The 17,182-nt window shown below is 36.8% G+C and overlaps 2 protein-coding genes across 7 annotated transcripts in view; one reads left to right on the forward strand and one right to left on the reverse strand.

The window, feature by feature from the left end:
• Positions 1–17,182, reverse strand: part of LOC133526225 (protein bric-a-brac 1-like) — a 65,475-nt gene that overhangs the window by 24,429 nt on the left and 23,864 nt on the right. For 2 of the 6 annotated variants that reach the window (XM_061862786.1, XM_061862755.1), the window contains exons 3-5: positions 12,907–13,082; positions 8,546–8,681; positions 1,191–1,257 (exon numbers count right to left, since the gene is read on the reverse strand). In XM_061862786.1, the coding sequence (XP_061718770.1) occupies positions 1,191–1,257; positions 8,546–8,681; positions 12,907–13,082 (379 nt within the window). The remainder of the gene's footprint in view (positions 1–1,190; positions 1,258–8,545; positions 8,682–12,906; positions 13,083–17,182) is intronic. The other 4 variants (XM_061862793.1, XM_061862770.1, XM_061862776.1 and 1 more) reach the window with 3 other exon arrangements.
• Positions 3,351–5,006, forward strand: LOC133526319 (alpha-(1,3)-fucosyltransferase C-like). The gene has a single exon (XM_061862877.1). The coding sequence runs from the start codon at positions 3,642–3,644 to the stop codon at positions 4,572–4,574; it is 933 nt and encodes a 310-aa protein (XP_061718861.1). The 5' UTR covers positions 3,351–3,641; the 3' UTR covers positions 4,575–5,006.

Consider the following 17,182-nt stretch of genomic DNA (forward strand, 5'->3'; position numbering starts at 1 on the left):
TTCGGTGAAGGAAAACATCGTGAGGAAACCGGACTGATCCCAACAAGGCCTAGTTTACCCTCTGGGTTGGAAGGTCAGATGGCAGTCGCTTTCGTAAAAACTAGTGCCTACGCCAAATCTTGGGATTAGTTGTCAAGCGGACCCCAGGCTCCCATGAGCCGTGGCAAAATGCCGGGACAACGCGAGGAAGAAGAAGAAGAATAATAATAATCATAAAGGTAAAAGATGATCTCTGCAATAAATGTTCAATAGTCCCTGCGTGCGAAAAAAATAACGATAGATAATGGGCTCCCATATTGGCTGTTATAATTTTTTTCTGTTATTAAAAAACTGATCGGCTATTGGCTCTAGTCACACCTGATGGTAAGTGTAGACAGGGCTTAAGATGGAGCTCACCGGTTCAGTAGTAGCCTAATCACTCTTGCTTTGAGACCGAGGTCATGTTTATCAGGGAATACAGATGGCGGGAGCGCATTCCATGCTTTAGCCGTCCGTACCAAAAAAGAGGAGGCAGATGTTATATAACATCGTTATATTGACGAACGGTCTGGCCTAGTGGGTAGTGACCCTGCCTATGAAACAGATGGTCCCGGGTACAAATCCTGGTAAGGGCATTCGCGTGATGAGCACAGATATCTGTTCCTGAGTAGGAACGAACTCAATACGAGTCAACAAGGAAAACAATTCCACAATAACAAACCGTTTTGGATGTTATCAAGAGTAGTTTACCTCCAATGACCCTGCGTACAATTTTTTGAAAATATTCCATAATCTATTTTGAACCTTTATTGAGTAACTAAGTGTTCCAAATTCAAAAACAAAACAAATGCTTCTGGGTGTCGGGTTTCGACTCGCTAGTACAAAACAGGTAGTTATTAACCGAAGCATTAGCGAAGGTCTACATTTTGACTGGGACAAATTGCTTGCTATGTCCGGAAGTTCTCCTCTACAGGTCGCAATTTTCAATTGAATCTCGTGCAATTTTGTAACCAGGTTCAGTAGCTACATAGAATTTATCTGTTGTTTCTTTTTTTTTTAAATTTCATCATGTTATATTCATGAGCAGTTCTGCCATAAGAGATTGTCCATCCTTTCTCTACCGTCCATATCGGAACAGAAGCAGATATGCAATACCAATTGGTAGTTTCGACTTGACGGACCCGAAGCTCCTATGAAATATAATATCTTACCTTGCGGTAGACCGGCAGAGCCACCTTCCATGGGCAACGGTTCCACGTTCATGTGGGGGTCGGTGTTCTGCAAATAAATAAAAAAGAATTCAGGGGAATTTTTTTAATAATTTTTCCATACTAACGTTTTCGACATTTTCCTGTCTGGAATTTGGCCTAGTTCAATACTACCATTAAATGTGTCTGTATGTTTTGCTTTTTTTGATATTCTGGTTTTTATAAGCCAAAGAAATGCGCCGTAAACAGACGCCTAGCATACAAAACCGGCGTCAAGCGCTGGTGGTCTAGCGGTAAGAGCGTGCGACTTGCAATCGGGAGGTCGCGGGTTCAAACCACGGCTCGTACCAATGAGTTTTTCGGAACTTATGTGCGAAATATCATTTGATATTTACCAGTCGCTTTTCGGTTGAGGAAAACATCGTGAGGAAACCGGACTTATCCCAATAAGGCCTAGTTTACCCTCTGGGTTGGAAGGTCGGATGGCAGTCGCTTTCGTAAAAACTAGTATCTACGCAAATTCTCGGGATTAGTTGCCAAGCGGATCCCAGGCTCCCATGAGCCGTGGCAAAATGCCGGGAGAACGCCAGGAAGAAGAGATACAAAACCGGCATCATTAAACGCAATAATCGCGTGGGAACGCAATTTTGGCTTTTTTCATTCGAAATAATTAGACAAGAATTAAAAGTGAGTGTACATAAGTTGTTAGTGGAAAAATGATTAAAAATAAATGAATATAACTTGACATTAATAAAATAATGTGAAAAAACTTTACAAAATCGACCCGAATTAGATACAAAAAGACCTTCAACTTTCGTAAAAATGTTTGGACCGAAACCGGTGTGTTAACAATTTATTCATTTCCATAAAATAAAAAAAAACATTCATAATCTCGAAACCATTAGTTAAATGACCTGCAGTTGACGTCTATCGGTCGTCAAGATATTCGTAAAACAGATTCCATTGCGCATATCCAAAATCTATAAGAGAGTTCAATGACCGGGTGGACGAAAACCGATATCTATAGGTATTGCCGACGGTTAATAGATTGGGTAGTTTTAGTTTTCTTCTTTAATGTAAGTGAACTCTTCTTCTTCCTCGCGTTGTCCCGGCATTTTGTCACGGCTCATGGGAGCCTGGGGTCCGCTTGACAACTAATCCCAAGATTTGGCGTAGGCACTAGTTTTTACGAAAGCGACTGCCATCTGACCTTCCAATCCAGAGGGTAAACTAGGCCTTGTTAGGAATAGTCCGGTTTCCTCACGATGTTTTCCTTCACCGAAAAGCAACTGGTAAATATCAAATGATATTTCGTACATAAGTTCCGAAAAACCCATTGGTACGAGCCGGGGTTTGAACCCGCGACCTCCGGATTGCAAGTCGCACGCTCTTACCGCTAGGCCACCAGCGCTTCTTTGATGTAAGTGAACAACCGTAATATATAATCACCGGCCGCCGCTGGTCAGAGGTGTAGGGTTAGAGCCGTTGTAGCTTTATTTGACGTTCATAAGCGCATTGTATGCCTACTTGAATAATAAAATAGCTTTATTTCTATCTTAATCCTTTTTAGGGTTCCGTAGTCAACTAGGAACCCTTATAGGTTCGCCATGTCCGTCTGTCTGTCTGTCTGTCCGAGGCTTTACTCCGTGGTCGTTAGTGCTAGAAAGCTGAAATTCGGCATGGATATATAAATCAATAAAGCCGACCAAATCGTACAATAAAATCTAAAAATTAATTTTTTTTTAGGGTACCTCCCCTACACGTAGTGGGGGTGGACATTTTTTTTTTGCTTCAACCCTACAGTGTGGGATATCGTTGGAAAGGTCTTTCAAAACTAATAGGGATCTTCAACAAACATTTCTTGATAAAGTGAATATATTCGGAGATAATCGCTCCGAAAGAAAAAAAAATGTGTGCCCCCCCCCCCCCCCTCTAACTTTTGAACCATAGGTCCAAAAAATATGAAAAAAATTGTGGAAGTAGAGCTTAAGAAAGACATTAAATGAAAACTATAGCGGACATGATCAGTTTAGCTGTTTTTGAGTTATCGCAAAAAGTTTCCCCTTCATAGTGAAAAGACTTACTTTAATTAGGTACTGATTATGCAAATTTGCATTTCTTTCCTTGGTTAACAATTTACTACACTTTAAGCTCCAGTTTAGCTTATTGTGACTGAAGAGTAACTACGGAACCATACTCTGAGCATGGCCCGACATGCTTTTGGCCGGTTTTTTAAAGTGTCGGTGATGGAAATGGTTTAAGCGAAAGGGTATAAAGATAGCATGGAATCTCTTTTAGCTAGCTCCTTGAAAAAATGAAAGAATCGGCTGGAATGCGTACAAATCTCGCAAACAATAAGACATCAAAGCTGTGTATTTACAAACAAAATGTCTTACATTACAAAGCGAAAAATCGATCGCAAATTGTCGACTTTTCTTGCCAGACTTAATCGTCATGGCGGTGGTAACGTACTTGTTTAAAGCCATCAAACGTATAGGCATCTTTTTTGTAATAGTTCTTCTAACGACCCTCGCTCTGCTTTCAATTGAAGACGAAGAAGATTATATCACATTAGACACAACGACAGAAACAGTAACATATAAGACGGGAAACGATAATACAAAATATATACTTCTATGGACGGATCCAAAAGCATCGCCTTTTAGCTATTTCGGCAAAGGTTCATATACATTTAGAGAGAAATCCTGCAAATATATGAATTGCTACGTGACCGGAGACAGGGATGAATTGGGAGATATATCTTTATTCGATGTACTTTTATTCAACGGTCCTCAACTACCAAAAATGTTTAAAATGTACGATTTTCCAAACAGTCGTTCTGCGAGACAAAAATACGTATATGCTAATATAGAATCAGCGCAAAATTATCCATTATGTAACTTCAATGGATTCTTCGACTTGACTTGGACTTATAGATTAGACTCGGACATCAACTGGGGTTATTTTGTCGTTAAAGACAACACTGGACATGTGGTGGCGCCAAAAATAGATGTTACTTGGGTGAGATGGGAAAATATGAATAGTATCAGCGAAAAATTTAAAATGAAATTGAGAAATAAGACCAAAGCGGTAGCTTGGTTTGCGACAAATTGTGTTACTAAGAGTCGTAGAGAAGATTTTGTGAGGAAAGTGACTGATCATTTACATAATTATACTTTGAGCGTAGATGTATATGGCGCGTGTGGGACGTTGCAGTGCCCCTCATTTATTAACAGACAGTGTCTGAGGTTATTGGAGAAGGAGTACTACTTTTATTTTGCGTTTGAGAATTCTTTTGGCGAAGATTATGTGACTGAGAAGATTCTGACTGCTTACAAACATAATACGGTGCCGGTGGTGTATGGAGGAGCGAATTACTCGAGGTAAGTAGACTCGATTTTCGAGGTCCCACATCTGAGATTCGGTGCAAGTTTTTAGACTCCAATCCTTGTTTTATACGTGTCTCTACCCTCTGGACATAGATGAATAGGACGTGTCAATTGGGGTATTTCTAAACTATGTACAAAGTCTTATTCCAAACGACACCGTGTTACCGGAGATATTACTGATTTACGATGTAACACTTCGGAACAGGCTGTATGTATCTACACGGTAAATAAATAGTATGTCATGTCATTGTGAACTACTAATACAGTATACTCCTATTTAATGATGATTTATTTGAATTAATTTAACTTTCAAAATATTGTTTTAATGTTTATCTAATCAAATAATTTGCAATATTAGAACAATCCTCAGAAGGAACTCTACTCGGGATCTCGGTCAATGTCCAGAGAGTAGAGACACGTTGTATATCTGATAATTACTTAAAAGTTGGACATATGGAGTGTGGAATTAAGAGGAGTGGCATCTCTTATGGTAGAACTGTTGCAAAAGTGTCCAGCTGTCAGCTATAAATAATAGTTCCAAATATCTCCAGAGTAGCGCTGGAGTAGCTAAGAACGTAGGCGTTAATGACGGAGTGAATTGCGCTGTCTATGATTTGATTTTTTTGTTCAAGTACTCTAGGTATTGTAGCGCCACCTATTTAAAGTTTTTTTGATGACACTTTTTGGTACATGGAGATTTCGTTCCTTATCTCCACCTTCCGTAGTTGGACACAATGGGGTTGGCAACTGCGAAAGGTTTTAGATGGCGCCATCATAGCTTGCCCCTTTATCTAGTTTTGTTCTTAGACTTGGTTTAAAGGACTGGCATCCATAGTAAGGATTAGGTGTATGATTTGTTAACGTTTTACGTAAATTGCTTGAAATATGACTATGTTTGCTAATGATGGCGGAAAATATCAAGATTTCTAGTAGCTTTAATCGAAAACGCTGTCTAATCCGTTTGAGATATAACAATACACAATGTATGGTGGGATTGTCTTCCATTATTGATGTACAAAAAAGTCCGCGATGGTATATATGTATCTTTTAAGGATAACTTATTATATCCATTCTTACCTTCTAAAAAACGATCACATATAATGTCGTATTTGCAAAGCTATTTACACGGATACAGTATTAATGATTATCAAATTTGATTTATACTATAACTGTCGAATATTTTTCACAATTATCAATCATGGATATATACTGAAGTGTCCGTGGCCATGGTCGTGTATTATTTTATCAATTTTTTTTAACTCAATAGGGAATATTACGCGAAACTTTGCGTAGGGGTCGCCACTACCACAATCCATCACGATCTGAGGGTCACCTCTTGCGTATTCGAGCGATGAAGATAACTAAATTTCGATTTTCCGCGTTTCCCGCGTTTGTAAACAAACCGCCTTGATGCATCAATGTCATATTTTATTATCTGTGACAACTTGTTTCAAAAAACAGTTTAAGGCAGAGTAATTCACAGTATGTATAAAGATAAAAATAGTTTATTATTCTACAGTGCGCTTATGAACGTCTGATAAAGCTACACCGGCTCTAAACCTACACCTCTGACCCGAGAAGATTTAAATCCCCCCTCAATTGGGTACTTGACACATGTTGAATATTATAACAAAATCTAGTTAAATGGATAGAAAATGAGCCATCTATTATAAAAAAGTGGAATTTAAAAAATTATATTGAGATTATAAAAAAATACAAAGCTCCGAAGTCTTAAAAAAAATTTTTTTTTTGTCTTTCAAAAATAGAAAAGAAAATGGTACCATTCGATTCCTTACATTTTATTGAAAAATAAATTGTACGACAACTATACACATAAACGCAATATTTCAGGGTCAAAATGGCAATTTTCTTGATCTTCCATACATTTAGGACAGACTTATATGATGTGACGTCACATCACCTTATCATTTTGTTAGAGGCGTTTCAATCGTCGAGTGCGAGCGTCAGACTTTAACTCTCATTTCTGATCTTTGTGTTGCTTAAATGCCATGAGTCCTATATAGACATTTGATCCTCAGGAAAATCAAGACGTTTGACATTATTTACAAAAAACAGTCAAGTAGCCAATTGGAGGAGGGTATCTGAATATGGACCGGCAAGAAAGATATAAGTTACTCTATGGTTTACGAAAGGTGCTGCACTCTGGCGGCAGAAGATTGCAGTAATACTCCCTATTCCATTGTTTTAGATTTCTACCACCCGGTTCGTACCTAAACGCGCGCGAGCTCGGCCCAGCCAAGCTGGCCCAGACCATCGACTTCCTCATGAGGAACCCAGAGGAATACTACTCGTACATGAAGTGGCGGAACCACTACAGATTCGAGTACCGACACTCGAGCCCCGATACGGATGATTACTGTAAATTCTGTGAAGTGTTGAACGAGAACGAGTTTCAACAGGGCAGGCACGGCAACTTGACACAGTGGTGGAATGGGAACTTTACTTGTAACCGGTCGAGACATTGAAAATATTGATTTGTGTTTTTTAAGGAATTTTGTGCATAAAATCTTTCAAAATAAATGAATATTATCTGTTATTTTGTAACAAAAAAAAATGTTACTGTTATAATGTGGAATGTCATTAAAATTTAAAAAAAAACACTGCTTTTTAGAGCTGTTCGATTAGACTAGCTGAAAATTATTTCCTTAGATCGACTACTTCATAAAGCACCCAGAGGAATACTATACTAGATAAAGATAGATTGTTATTCAAGTTGGCATATTATTATGCGCCTTGGAACGCATATGAACCGGCTCTAACCCTACACCTCTGACCCGAGAAGATTTAAATCCCCCCTCAATTGGAGGAGGGTATCCCAATATGGACCGACAAGACTCCGCGGGACACAAAAAATACAATTTAGATTACTAAGATGGCTCAATTACTATAGCTTTGATTACCAATACGCGATCCCGGAGAAGGATGACTACTGTAGACGCATGGCACACTGCATCCGATTAGCACGTCGCTCCGATGTTCGAGCGAGACAACGCTTTACGCGAATACATAGGTAACTAGTTAAGTTTTGCAATAGACAAATATGAAACAAAGAGGTGGGATAAACTCTTTAAAACTATATTACCATAGACAGATTAGCCGGAAAAGGTTTACTTTCTTTTTAAATCTACTTATAATTTTCTTTTTACTTTGTATGGAATTAAAATACTTTATAAATTATGCGTAAATCGTCGTTAGCCTATTCCGACGTTTTCAAAGTTAAAATCAATTTTTTTAATAAGTCAATTTAAAAATAAAGTAAATGTTTTCCGGCCAAATATACATAGTCTATGGAAATATAGTTTTATAAAATATATGCGATAGGCCATCTCATTGTTTCATATTGTCTATTGCAAAACTTATCTAGTGACCTACGTACTTACTTACTGCTAGCCTATCTCAGCCGACGTTTTGTCTGGTTGCCCTTGGCATTGGCCTCTCCGATATTCCTCCACGCGTCTCTGTCCAGAGCCTGTTTTCTCCACAAGGCTCCAGCTACCTGCCTGAACTCGTCTTCCCATCTCTTGGGTACCATGTTGTGATGACTCTCTGTGGGGGCGTCCATTAATCGCGTCATACGTTTTTGGCTTGTTTTAGACCCCCCCCTCCCCCATGGTGATCTTTGGTGATATTTTCAGGACCCCCCAATATGACGTGTATTTTTTTTCGATAACTAAAGAACAGTTTTCTAACAAATGAACCTAAGTACACGTGAAGGATAATAAGGGCGGAAAACTATTATTTTTATTTTATTGACTATAATACAGTATAGCACAGATGAAAAAAAAAATACACGTGATACGTGTCCATACCCCCCCGTCCCCTGTGGTGATCATTGGTGATTTTTTGCTGACCCCCTCCCCCCCCTATACAATATGACGCGATTAATGGACGCCCCCTGTGTCCGACCATGTTGAGAGACGGTCGTGTACGGAGTGTGGCTACAAGTACCTGATGCGTGTCTTCATACTCGCGCCTCCGCGGCAGGCTGCTGAGCGTTACCGACTCTCGGGCAGGCTCCTGCTGCTCCTCTCTGTGCTCCTCGACCATGTTGAGCGACGTTGAACCGGTTGAGCTTTTTCTGCGTCTGACAAAAGGGAACATGATTTAATGCACGCAGAGATTAATTAATTGTTTTAGATGTGTAGCTTTCAAAGCTCTTTTTACTGAGTAGACTATGGCTAGAGCAAAAAGGTTTTTTTTTAATTCAGAAACAAACAGTCATTAAATAACATTGAACAGTAGATTAAGCAGCAGTAAATTGACCTATAGTTTCCTTAATTTACATATAAAAATACGAAGCTAATGCACTTTTTAAATACAAAAAAATATCGTATATAAATGCAAACAATTTTTACAACACTTTAAACAAATATCCACAGCTTGTCTATATACAGTACAAGTTGATTAACACCTAAAAATAAAAGTGAACATCAAAGTCATGAGAAATTTAAGCTAAATAACAAGCAAAGATGTATATATCTCAATTATTTAAAAAAATTATGCTTATTTAGGTATTCTTAATACATATCATGTGAATGCTTTTTTCAGTAAAGTAGTTGTACAGTTAAATATATACACATTTGTGAGGTTATCATTATCATTAAACAGTTTACAAACACGCTTAATAAATGCATTACTAGCATAACGAGTCCGACTTTGGAAACTTAGCAAAAGACAACTCTATAACAGGAGTGTTTAAAGCTCACTAAGGGGTCGAAAGAACCTTGGCCAAGATGAGACACTGCGACAACACTGATTGTCGAATGTGTGGCGAAGAGGTAGATACACCTAATGTGTGAATGTCACGCCCTCGCCAGACAAAGGATGCATGACTTTGGAGCAGGCTATCTGGAATTCAAAGGGCTGCGCCCTTGAACACCAAGCTCTTGAGTAGGCTCAAGGTAGCTCTTGAGGGGGCAATTACAAAAAAAAAACCGATATTCCCAATGGGTTGAAGTATATCCGCAAAGGACCCCGAAATAAAGACAATGGGATAAAGATAAAAGTAAAGTTTATTTTCAAGTAGTTTATATTACAGTTAATGCTTATGAACGTCAAATAAAGCTATGCCGGCTCTAACCCCACAATTCCAAACTGAGAAAAAATAAATCCCTCCTAGATTGTAGGAGGTTCTTCCAATATGGGATCGGCAAGAAACTTGGCTCTTTTCAAAACATTACCTCTTAAAACTGACATGCATTAAATAAATAATAAAATACAATTTAAATTTATATGGAATAAAAAAACAACATAAAATAACATACAGTAGATACTTTCTTACTACCTATAGGACTTATTCAGTTCGAGGAAATTTAAATCATAGTCAATTGGAACAGGGTTGCATTTGTTTTGTTTCGTTAAATTTTCAAAATTATAGGTTCAAATTTCAGTGGCAAATTTCGTATTTTTCAATTCGACGGCTGGCCCAGTAGGATATAATTTTGTACAATTTCCCAAGAACGACTTTCTTGTTCTAGCCGTTCTTTAAGCTTTTCTAGGATAAGATGTGTGTTCGATATACTCCTCAAATTAAGCTCTTCTGATGAAGAATGAAGAGCTCCAGGATAGTACTATCGTATTTTTTATTAACTTAATAAGTATATACAGTAAGGTTTAGGTATTTTGGATTATCTATAAAAATATATGTAACCGCTTTGGCTGTATGGTGCAGTCTAATGTAGGTACACGTAGCGTACCGTGACGTATGTGTGTGACGTCATGTGTCGTCAACCGGTCTTCGTAAGAGTACTTATGTTGCGCCAACAATGTGAAATGTAGTCAAATAAAAATAGTGCCCCCAGAGTTTAACAGTTGAAGATATACATGTGTCGTTCTCGAGTGATTTAAATGAACTATATATTTTGATTGAACTAATCTTGATAGATGAGTAACACTGATGAGTCTAATGTAGGTACACGGAGCGGGGAGCCGTGACGTATGTGTGTGACGTCATGTGTCGTCAACCGGTCTTCGTAGGAGTATTTATGTTGCGCCAACAATGTGAAATGTAGTCAAATAAAAATAGTGCCCCCAGAGTTTAACAGTTGAAGATATACATGTGTCGTTCTCGAGTGATTTAAATGAACTATATATTTTGATTGAACTAATCTTGATAGATGAGTAACACTGATGAGTCTAATGTAGGTACACGGAGCGGGGAGCCGTGACGTATGTGTGTGACGTCATGTGTCGTCAACCGGTCTTCGTAGGAGTATTTATGTTGCGCCAACAATGTGAAATGTAGTCAAATAAAAATAGTGCCCCCAGAGTTTAACAGTTGAAGATATACATGTGTCGTTCTCGAGTGATTTAAATGAACTATATATTTTGATTGAACTAATCTTGATAGATGAGTAACACTGATGAGTCTAATGTAGGTACACGGAGCGGGGAGCCGTGACGTATGTGTGTGACGTCATGTGTCGTCAACCGGTCTTCGTAGGAGTATTTATGTTGCGCCAACAATGTGAAATGTAGTCAAATAAAAATAGTGCCCCCAGAGTTTAACAGTTGAAGATATACATGTGTCGTTCTCGAGTGATTTAAATGAACTATATATTTTGATTGAACTAATCTTGATAGATGAGTAACACTGATGAGTCTAATGTAGGTACACGGAGCGGGGAGCCGTGACGTATGTGTGTGACGTCATGTGTCGTCAACCGGTCTTCGTAGGAGTATTTATGTTGCGCCAACAATGTGAAATGTAGTCAAATAAAAATAGTGCCCCCAGAGTTTAACAGTTGAAAGTATACATGTGTCGTTCTCGAGTGAGCGATTTAAATGAACTATATATTTTGATTGAACTAATCTTGATAGATGAGTAACATTGGTGTGTTACTTGCTCGCTCTTTCTAACTCATGATTCGAATGAGCCAGCCGAGCCAAACGAGTGAGACGATGTTTCGGAGCGGTTTGGGAGAATTCGGATTCGTTATTCGCCATCTTGGTCGCACTTGTGGCTGTGTGTATTACGAGTATCTCACTCGTGAACAATACGCGGTGTAACACGAGGAACCGAAATATTTTAACCGCGCATTACTGAGGTCACAAGAAGGAAAAAATGTAAGTAAATTTCGCCAAATAAAAATGTATTTTTTTTTCTTCAAAAATTTGAATGTATTTGTACATAAAACGTTAATTTAATGGTAAAACTGACACTGAAAATGAATTTTTACGATTTTTTTAAATGTAAAACCCAGTTTTTGCAAAGGTACTTGTCACTTTTTGACATCTATCAATAAGGATATTTAGACTATGCCCCATAAGGGCATCATCCATCTACCAAAAAGGCGTTTTGCACTAAGTTACAATAAGATGTTTTTTTTTTATTTTTATAATATTTTTTTTTATTTATACTACGTCGGTGGCAAACAAGCATACGGCCTGCCTGATGGTAAGCAGTCTCCGTAGCCTATGTACACCTGCAACTCTAGAGGGAATGGTATTAACTCTGAAACTATACTGTGTATCTTTAGGTATTTAAATAAAAGTAAACAAAATCTACCCTCAAATGGCTCCTTAAGCCAGTTGAGGGTAGATGAAAACATTACATGATCAAATAATGTAGGTTAAAGTCAGGTCGTTCAGTGACAGATCCAGATCCAGGTTGGTTAACCAATATATGTTATAACTACCTGAGAATGTACAAATACCCGGTACCCGGTCGTCTATACGTCGTCGTACATATGTAAATGGCCATTGACTCACATTCTGTACTATAAGCTGCAAACCCCCTTTATGAATGTACTTCATTCTTTGGCGGCCGACTGCGTCGAGTCCTGCAATCGAGTCTAATGCTACATATATGTAAATGGCCATTGACTCACATTCTGTACTATAAGCTGCAAACCCCCTTTATGAATGTACTTCATTCTTTGGCGGCCGACTGCGTCGAGTCCTGCAATCGAGTCTAATGCTACATATATGTAAATGGCCATTGACTCACATTCTGTAATATAAGCTGTAAACCCACTTTATGAATGTACTTCATTCTTTGGCGGCCGACTGCGTCGAGTCCTGCAATCGAGTCTAATGCTACATATATGTAAATGGCCATTGACTCACATTCTGTAATATAAGCTGTAAACCCACTTTATGAATGTACTTCATTCTTTGGCGGCCGACTGCGTCGAGTCCTACAATGGAGTCTAATGCTACATATGTAAATGGTCATTGACTCAAATTCTGTACTATAAGCTGCAAAAGTGCATATCCACTTTATGAATGTACTTCATTCTTTGGCGGCCGACTGCGTCGAGTCCTGCAATCGAGTCTAATGCTACATACGTAAATGGTGACTGACTCACATTCCGTACCTTTTCCGTTTGGTGTTGGGCGAGGTGGCTGGCGAGGCGGAGTGTCGGTTCGAATCCAGCGAGTCCGCCTGGGACTGCATCTCGTTGCCTTGCGAGCGGGTGAGGGAGGTCGTCTCCGGCATCTCGGTCAGACCTTTGATCTTTAGGTGCTTCGCTGTATCTAACACCTGTGGGAAAAAATAATTTAATGTTACTAATAATTTACTTAATCCAAAAAAGCAAAACATAGCTGCACAGATATTGGTGATATTGATCTTATTTGAAAAAATCATTGCTCTAGGTTAAACATCCAGGGAGGAAACAGTCGAGAGAGTTTGTATGGAAAAATCGCAACAAGGAATTCCTCTTAATATTGTGCTTCTTATTGCATGGTTACCCTAAACTATTACTACTACAGCAACCGGGATGCTTCCAGGTACTCTGACCTAACCAGTTCATTACGATGCTTCCTCTTTGACAGCCTCAACCCAAGTGAACGAGCCTGTCCAACATTTACCGTGTCCCCACCACCTGCTAAAACTACCGTGTTTTGACATAATGTTAAATCGTGTTCAGTATAATGTTATTTTTCCAACTACCCCTGTATTAATCGGGGTAACATAATAATGTTGTCACGGTATAATTATTATTTAACTGCTATCTTAAATGTAAACATAAATAAATCATGACATTCGGCCATCCAACTTCGTGCATGACTCCGGCGCACGAACCTTCTCACTAAAAGCTAGATCGATTTAAATCTTACACCAACCGTCAAAAATTATTTAAAGCGTCAAAACAGTTTCTAATGAAGTAAATTGAAACTTAACTTATCACAATTGATACATTTACATAATCAGGAAATGTGTTAAATAAAATTATAATGAGATACATGAAAATAATATCATGACATTCGGTTTTCTGTTTCCCCTTGTTCATATAACTCACTACTATGCCGTGACATTAGCATTTTGCTACGTTAATGAAAAATCTTAATACCTGTTGTTAATTTCGTATAACTAAAAAAAAAACAGAATAAGCTCAGTTTTTATTATGTATAAAGTTTGTTTTGTTTTCTCAAAAACCAAACATTACTTCTGTCCGTTAAAACTTGTCTTTGATTTAATTCAATACCCGTTGTTTTACAGGCAAAAGTGGTTCGACTTCAGCACTATCTGTTTCAGTTCTACATTTAACAATCAAACATTTCTTGACCCAATATTGTATTATACTACATTGCGTTAATGTAGACTTCATCTTACTCCATTCATGTATTAATCGTTACGTAACGTAGCAACAGGTTAGAGATAATATTTAACCCCTAAATGGCTTTAACTCTGAAGTCGTCGTGACAATCTTTATAGTCATTAGTCCTGTGTTCAGCTCAAAACTATTAAGTTCAGTTGAAATTTTACACATTTACAATATTATGTCTCTGGATCCATATCTGCACGTGAAGTGTCAAACTTATATAAACGTATAATTGGATTGTTATAGGTAACAATACCTATAACAATGTTCAAGTTTTTGTACTTTTTTATTTAAAAGGTTGCTCTGATTGTTAATAATACTACTCATTTCATAATGGGTGTTCGTATGACAATAACACACGACAATTTCTTTATTCAAATGCCACCTTGAATAACATCGCTTTCAGAGGCTATTATACAACTCTGCTAGGGGTGATACTAAAGTGTCCTTGAGGTAATTAAATTTTGTGTCTTGAAATTTCAAAGGATGCCAAACATTTTGCAAAAGTTTCAGTTTCAATAATTGGTTGTATTTATACATTAACATAAGATTCCCGTATACTGCTTTTAAGGTGACTAAAGCACTGCTAGATACGCCTTTGACATCAATGTAAAATGACAAGTGTCAATACTAAAAACTCAAGTTCATTTAATTTAAACAATGATTGAAACTACCAAATCAAATTATTGTCATATCCAATAAAATCCATTTTTTTCTTTATATATATTTTTTTTTCTAGGACTACATCTATGCCATAATATATTGTTCATGTCATTGATCGAAGTTCACATTTTTATTAATATTATCTTGCCTTAAACCTCTACGAGCTTTTTTTTTCTTCCAATATCTTGTATTACTTTTGTAAACAATATAAATTATGATAATTAGCAAACCATAACAGATATATCTTTACTAAAAGGACAATAACCCCAAATGTGCCTCATGGAATTAAGTCCGCCTTTTAATAAATAAGGTTTTCTTTTGTGCAATAAAGATTAAATAAATAACTGTTCTGTCAAACCTATATCTATAGCTTATTTGGGCGTTACTTGTTATTATCGTCAGGTAAATACTATATTAACTAACTATCCTCATTAAGCTTATTACATACAATTTATTGCGTATTTACCTTGTAACGCTACTAATAACTCTACAGATACGTCAAATCTCTATCGTCTATGCACTCTTTTCTCACACATCTCTTTTTCATTCGTTTTTTTTTTTTTATAAATTATACATCGTTTTTTTACTACTTCCACTTTTGAATTTCAGGAACTACGTAGCAGTTTAAAACGTTTTCTGGATATCTGTATCATATTTTTATACTTTCAACTTGCGAAATATGACCATGTACATTTGCGTTCAACTCAATTATCTTATCTGTCCCGTCGTAATTATCTAACTTTAACATCGCTACTAACTGATGCTGTTACAACGCATACTCCCATAGGTACTACAAGTACAAATTATATTGAATCGTTCGAACTGAACACCGCGTTTGCTAAGTTTCAAACGTTAGTTATGTAAATATAACTTCCAACCAATTCTAGATAATCACCATTCAATCTGCAAACAAAAGATTCGTCTCTCTATTGATCTTTCTGAATAATTGTTCCTTTATCTTCCCTGTTTCCCTACGTAATCTATATTTAGGGCAATTATCATCATCTACACTCAAGTGCCTACTTTTTTTCACTTGTTAGCCTTTGTCACAAATCCCATGGATACAACAAATCGTTTGCAATATGTCCGATCTGTTGTTTACTTTACAATCTCGACTACTCAAAATCTGTTTACCTGAGATACTCTTGTACTGTCTGAAGTCTACTCTATACTATATTTGTTCTATATTTAAGTCGTACAGTAAAACATATTTATTATACTATAACATTTTGTATTTTGGTAATCTCCATAGGTAGGTATACATATGCTTATATAGGCACTATCCTGTTACTGTTTATTTGTTAGCAGTTATCACTTCAACATTATGCGTCCATCTGCATTCATTCGTTTTATTAATAATAATTAGTTTTATTTAACGGAATATCTCGTTTAATCCATGATAATTACCTCTGATCTCTTATTTAATGCATTTCTATACATTTAACACCTTTTTATTCGAATAATAATTAAAGTTACTTCAAAATTATGATAGTTAGAACTTCGTGTGCATAAAATATACTCATACAACAATGTCTCTATTGTCTAATGTCTGTACAATATCTCAAAATGCAATATGAATATCGTCTAATCTATCGAAACATGAAAATAATTAACAATTATTTAAAATTTCACATATATATATATATATATATATATAAAGATATTTCTTCTAATACTGATCATCAACAACATCGAGTTAATTATCCCAAAAGTTTAATCAATTTCACGAACTCGCTGTCACAAGAGTTTGCGACTCAAAAATTCAGTCAAAAACACTAAACATCCATAGCCAATATAAGATGTCAAATGTTATCACAATTTCATTTTACTATTTTTAATACTATCATATTTAGCTTGTTGGATACTAAAAAGGAGCTACAACTCTAACACATGCATCTTTCCTCAAGACTGCGTATAAGTAGTCATTTAGTCAACTATGTTGTTCTGAGTGGATTAAATTGAACAAAAGTTTATTTTTACATCGATAAAGCGACGTGTTTACTATAATATTTACAAAAGCTCAACTAAACATGGATAGGTTTATTAGCATCCACTTCATTTGATAAACTCCTGATCATCAGCTAACTCGAATCAGTCAATCGTGTCATGTCTTTTAAGTATTTGATAGGATACAATCATCTTTCTATACTCCTATTTTGTTCCATATTCCTCTCGATATCAATTATAAAGAAACAGCTGTATGTTATAACATACCCAATCTCTCTGCTCTATTGTTTTTGTCTTTTTTCAATAATTTTAATAATTCCTTTCTTTTACTACGTTCAACACTTATTTATTAGTTATCCTATTGTTCGAACATATGCGTTAAATTTTTTCAGGCATCATATTTTCAAATCTTCTATTATACCTCTAT

Source organism: Cydia pomonella, chromosome 1, assembly GCF_033807575.1.
Source record: "Cydia pomonella isolate Wapato2018A chromosome 1, ilCydPomo1, whole genome shotgun sequence".
Lineage (NCBI taxonomy): Eukaryota > Metazoa > Arthropoda > Insecta > Lepidoptera > Tortricidae > Cydia > Cydia pomonella.

What these genes read in the sequence shown, in the direction of transcription:
- LOC133526319 (XM_061862877.1), top strand. Translation starts at nt 3,642, where the DNA reads ATGGCGGTGGTAACGTACTTGTTTAAAGCCATCAAACGTATAGGCATC.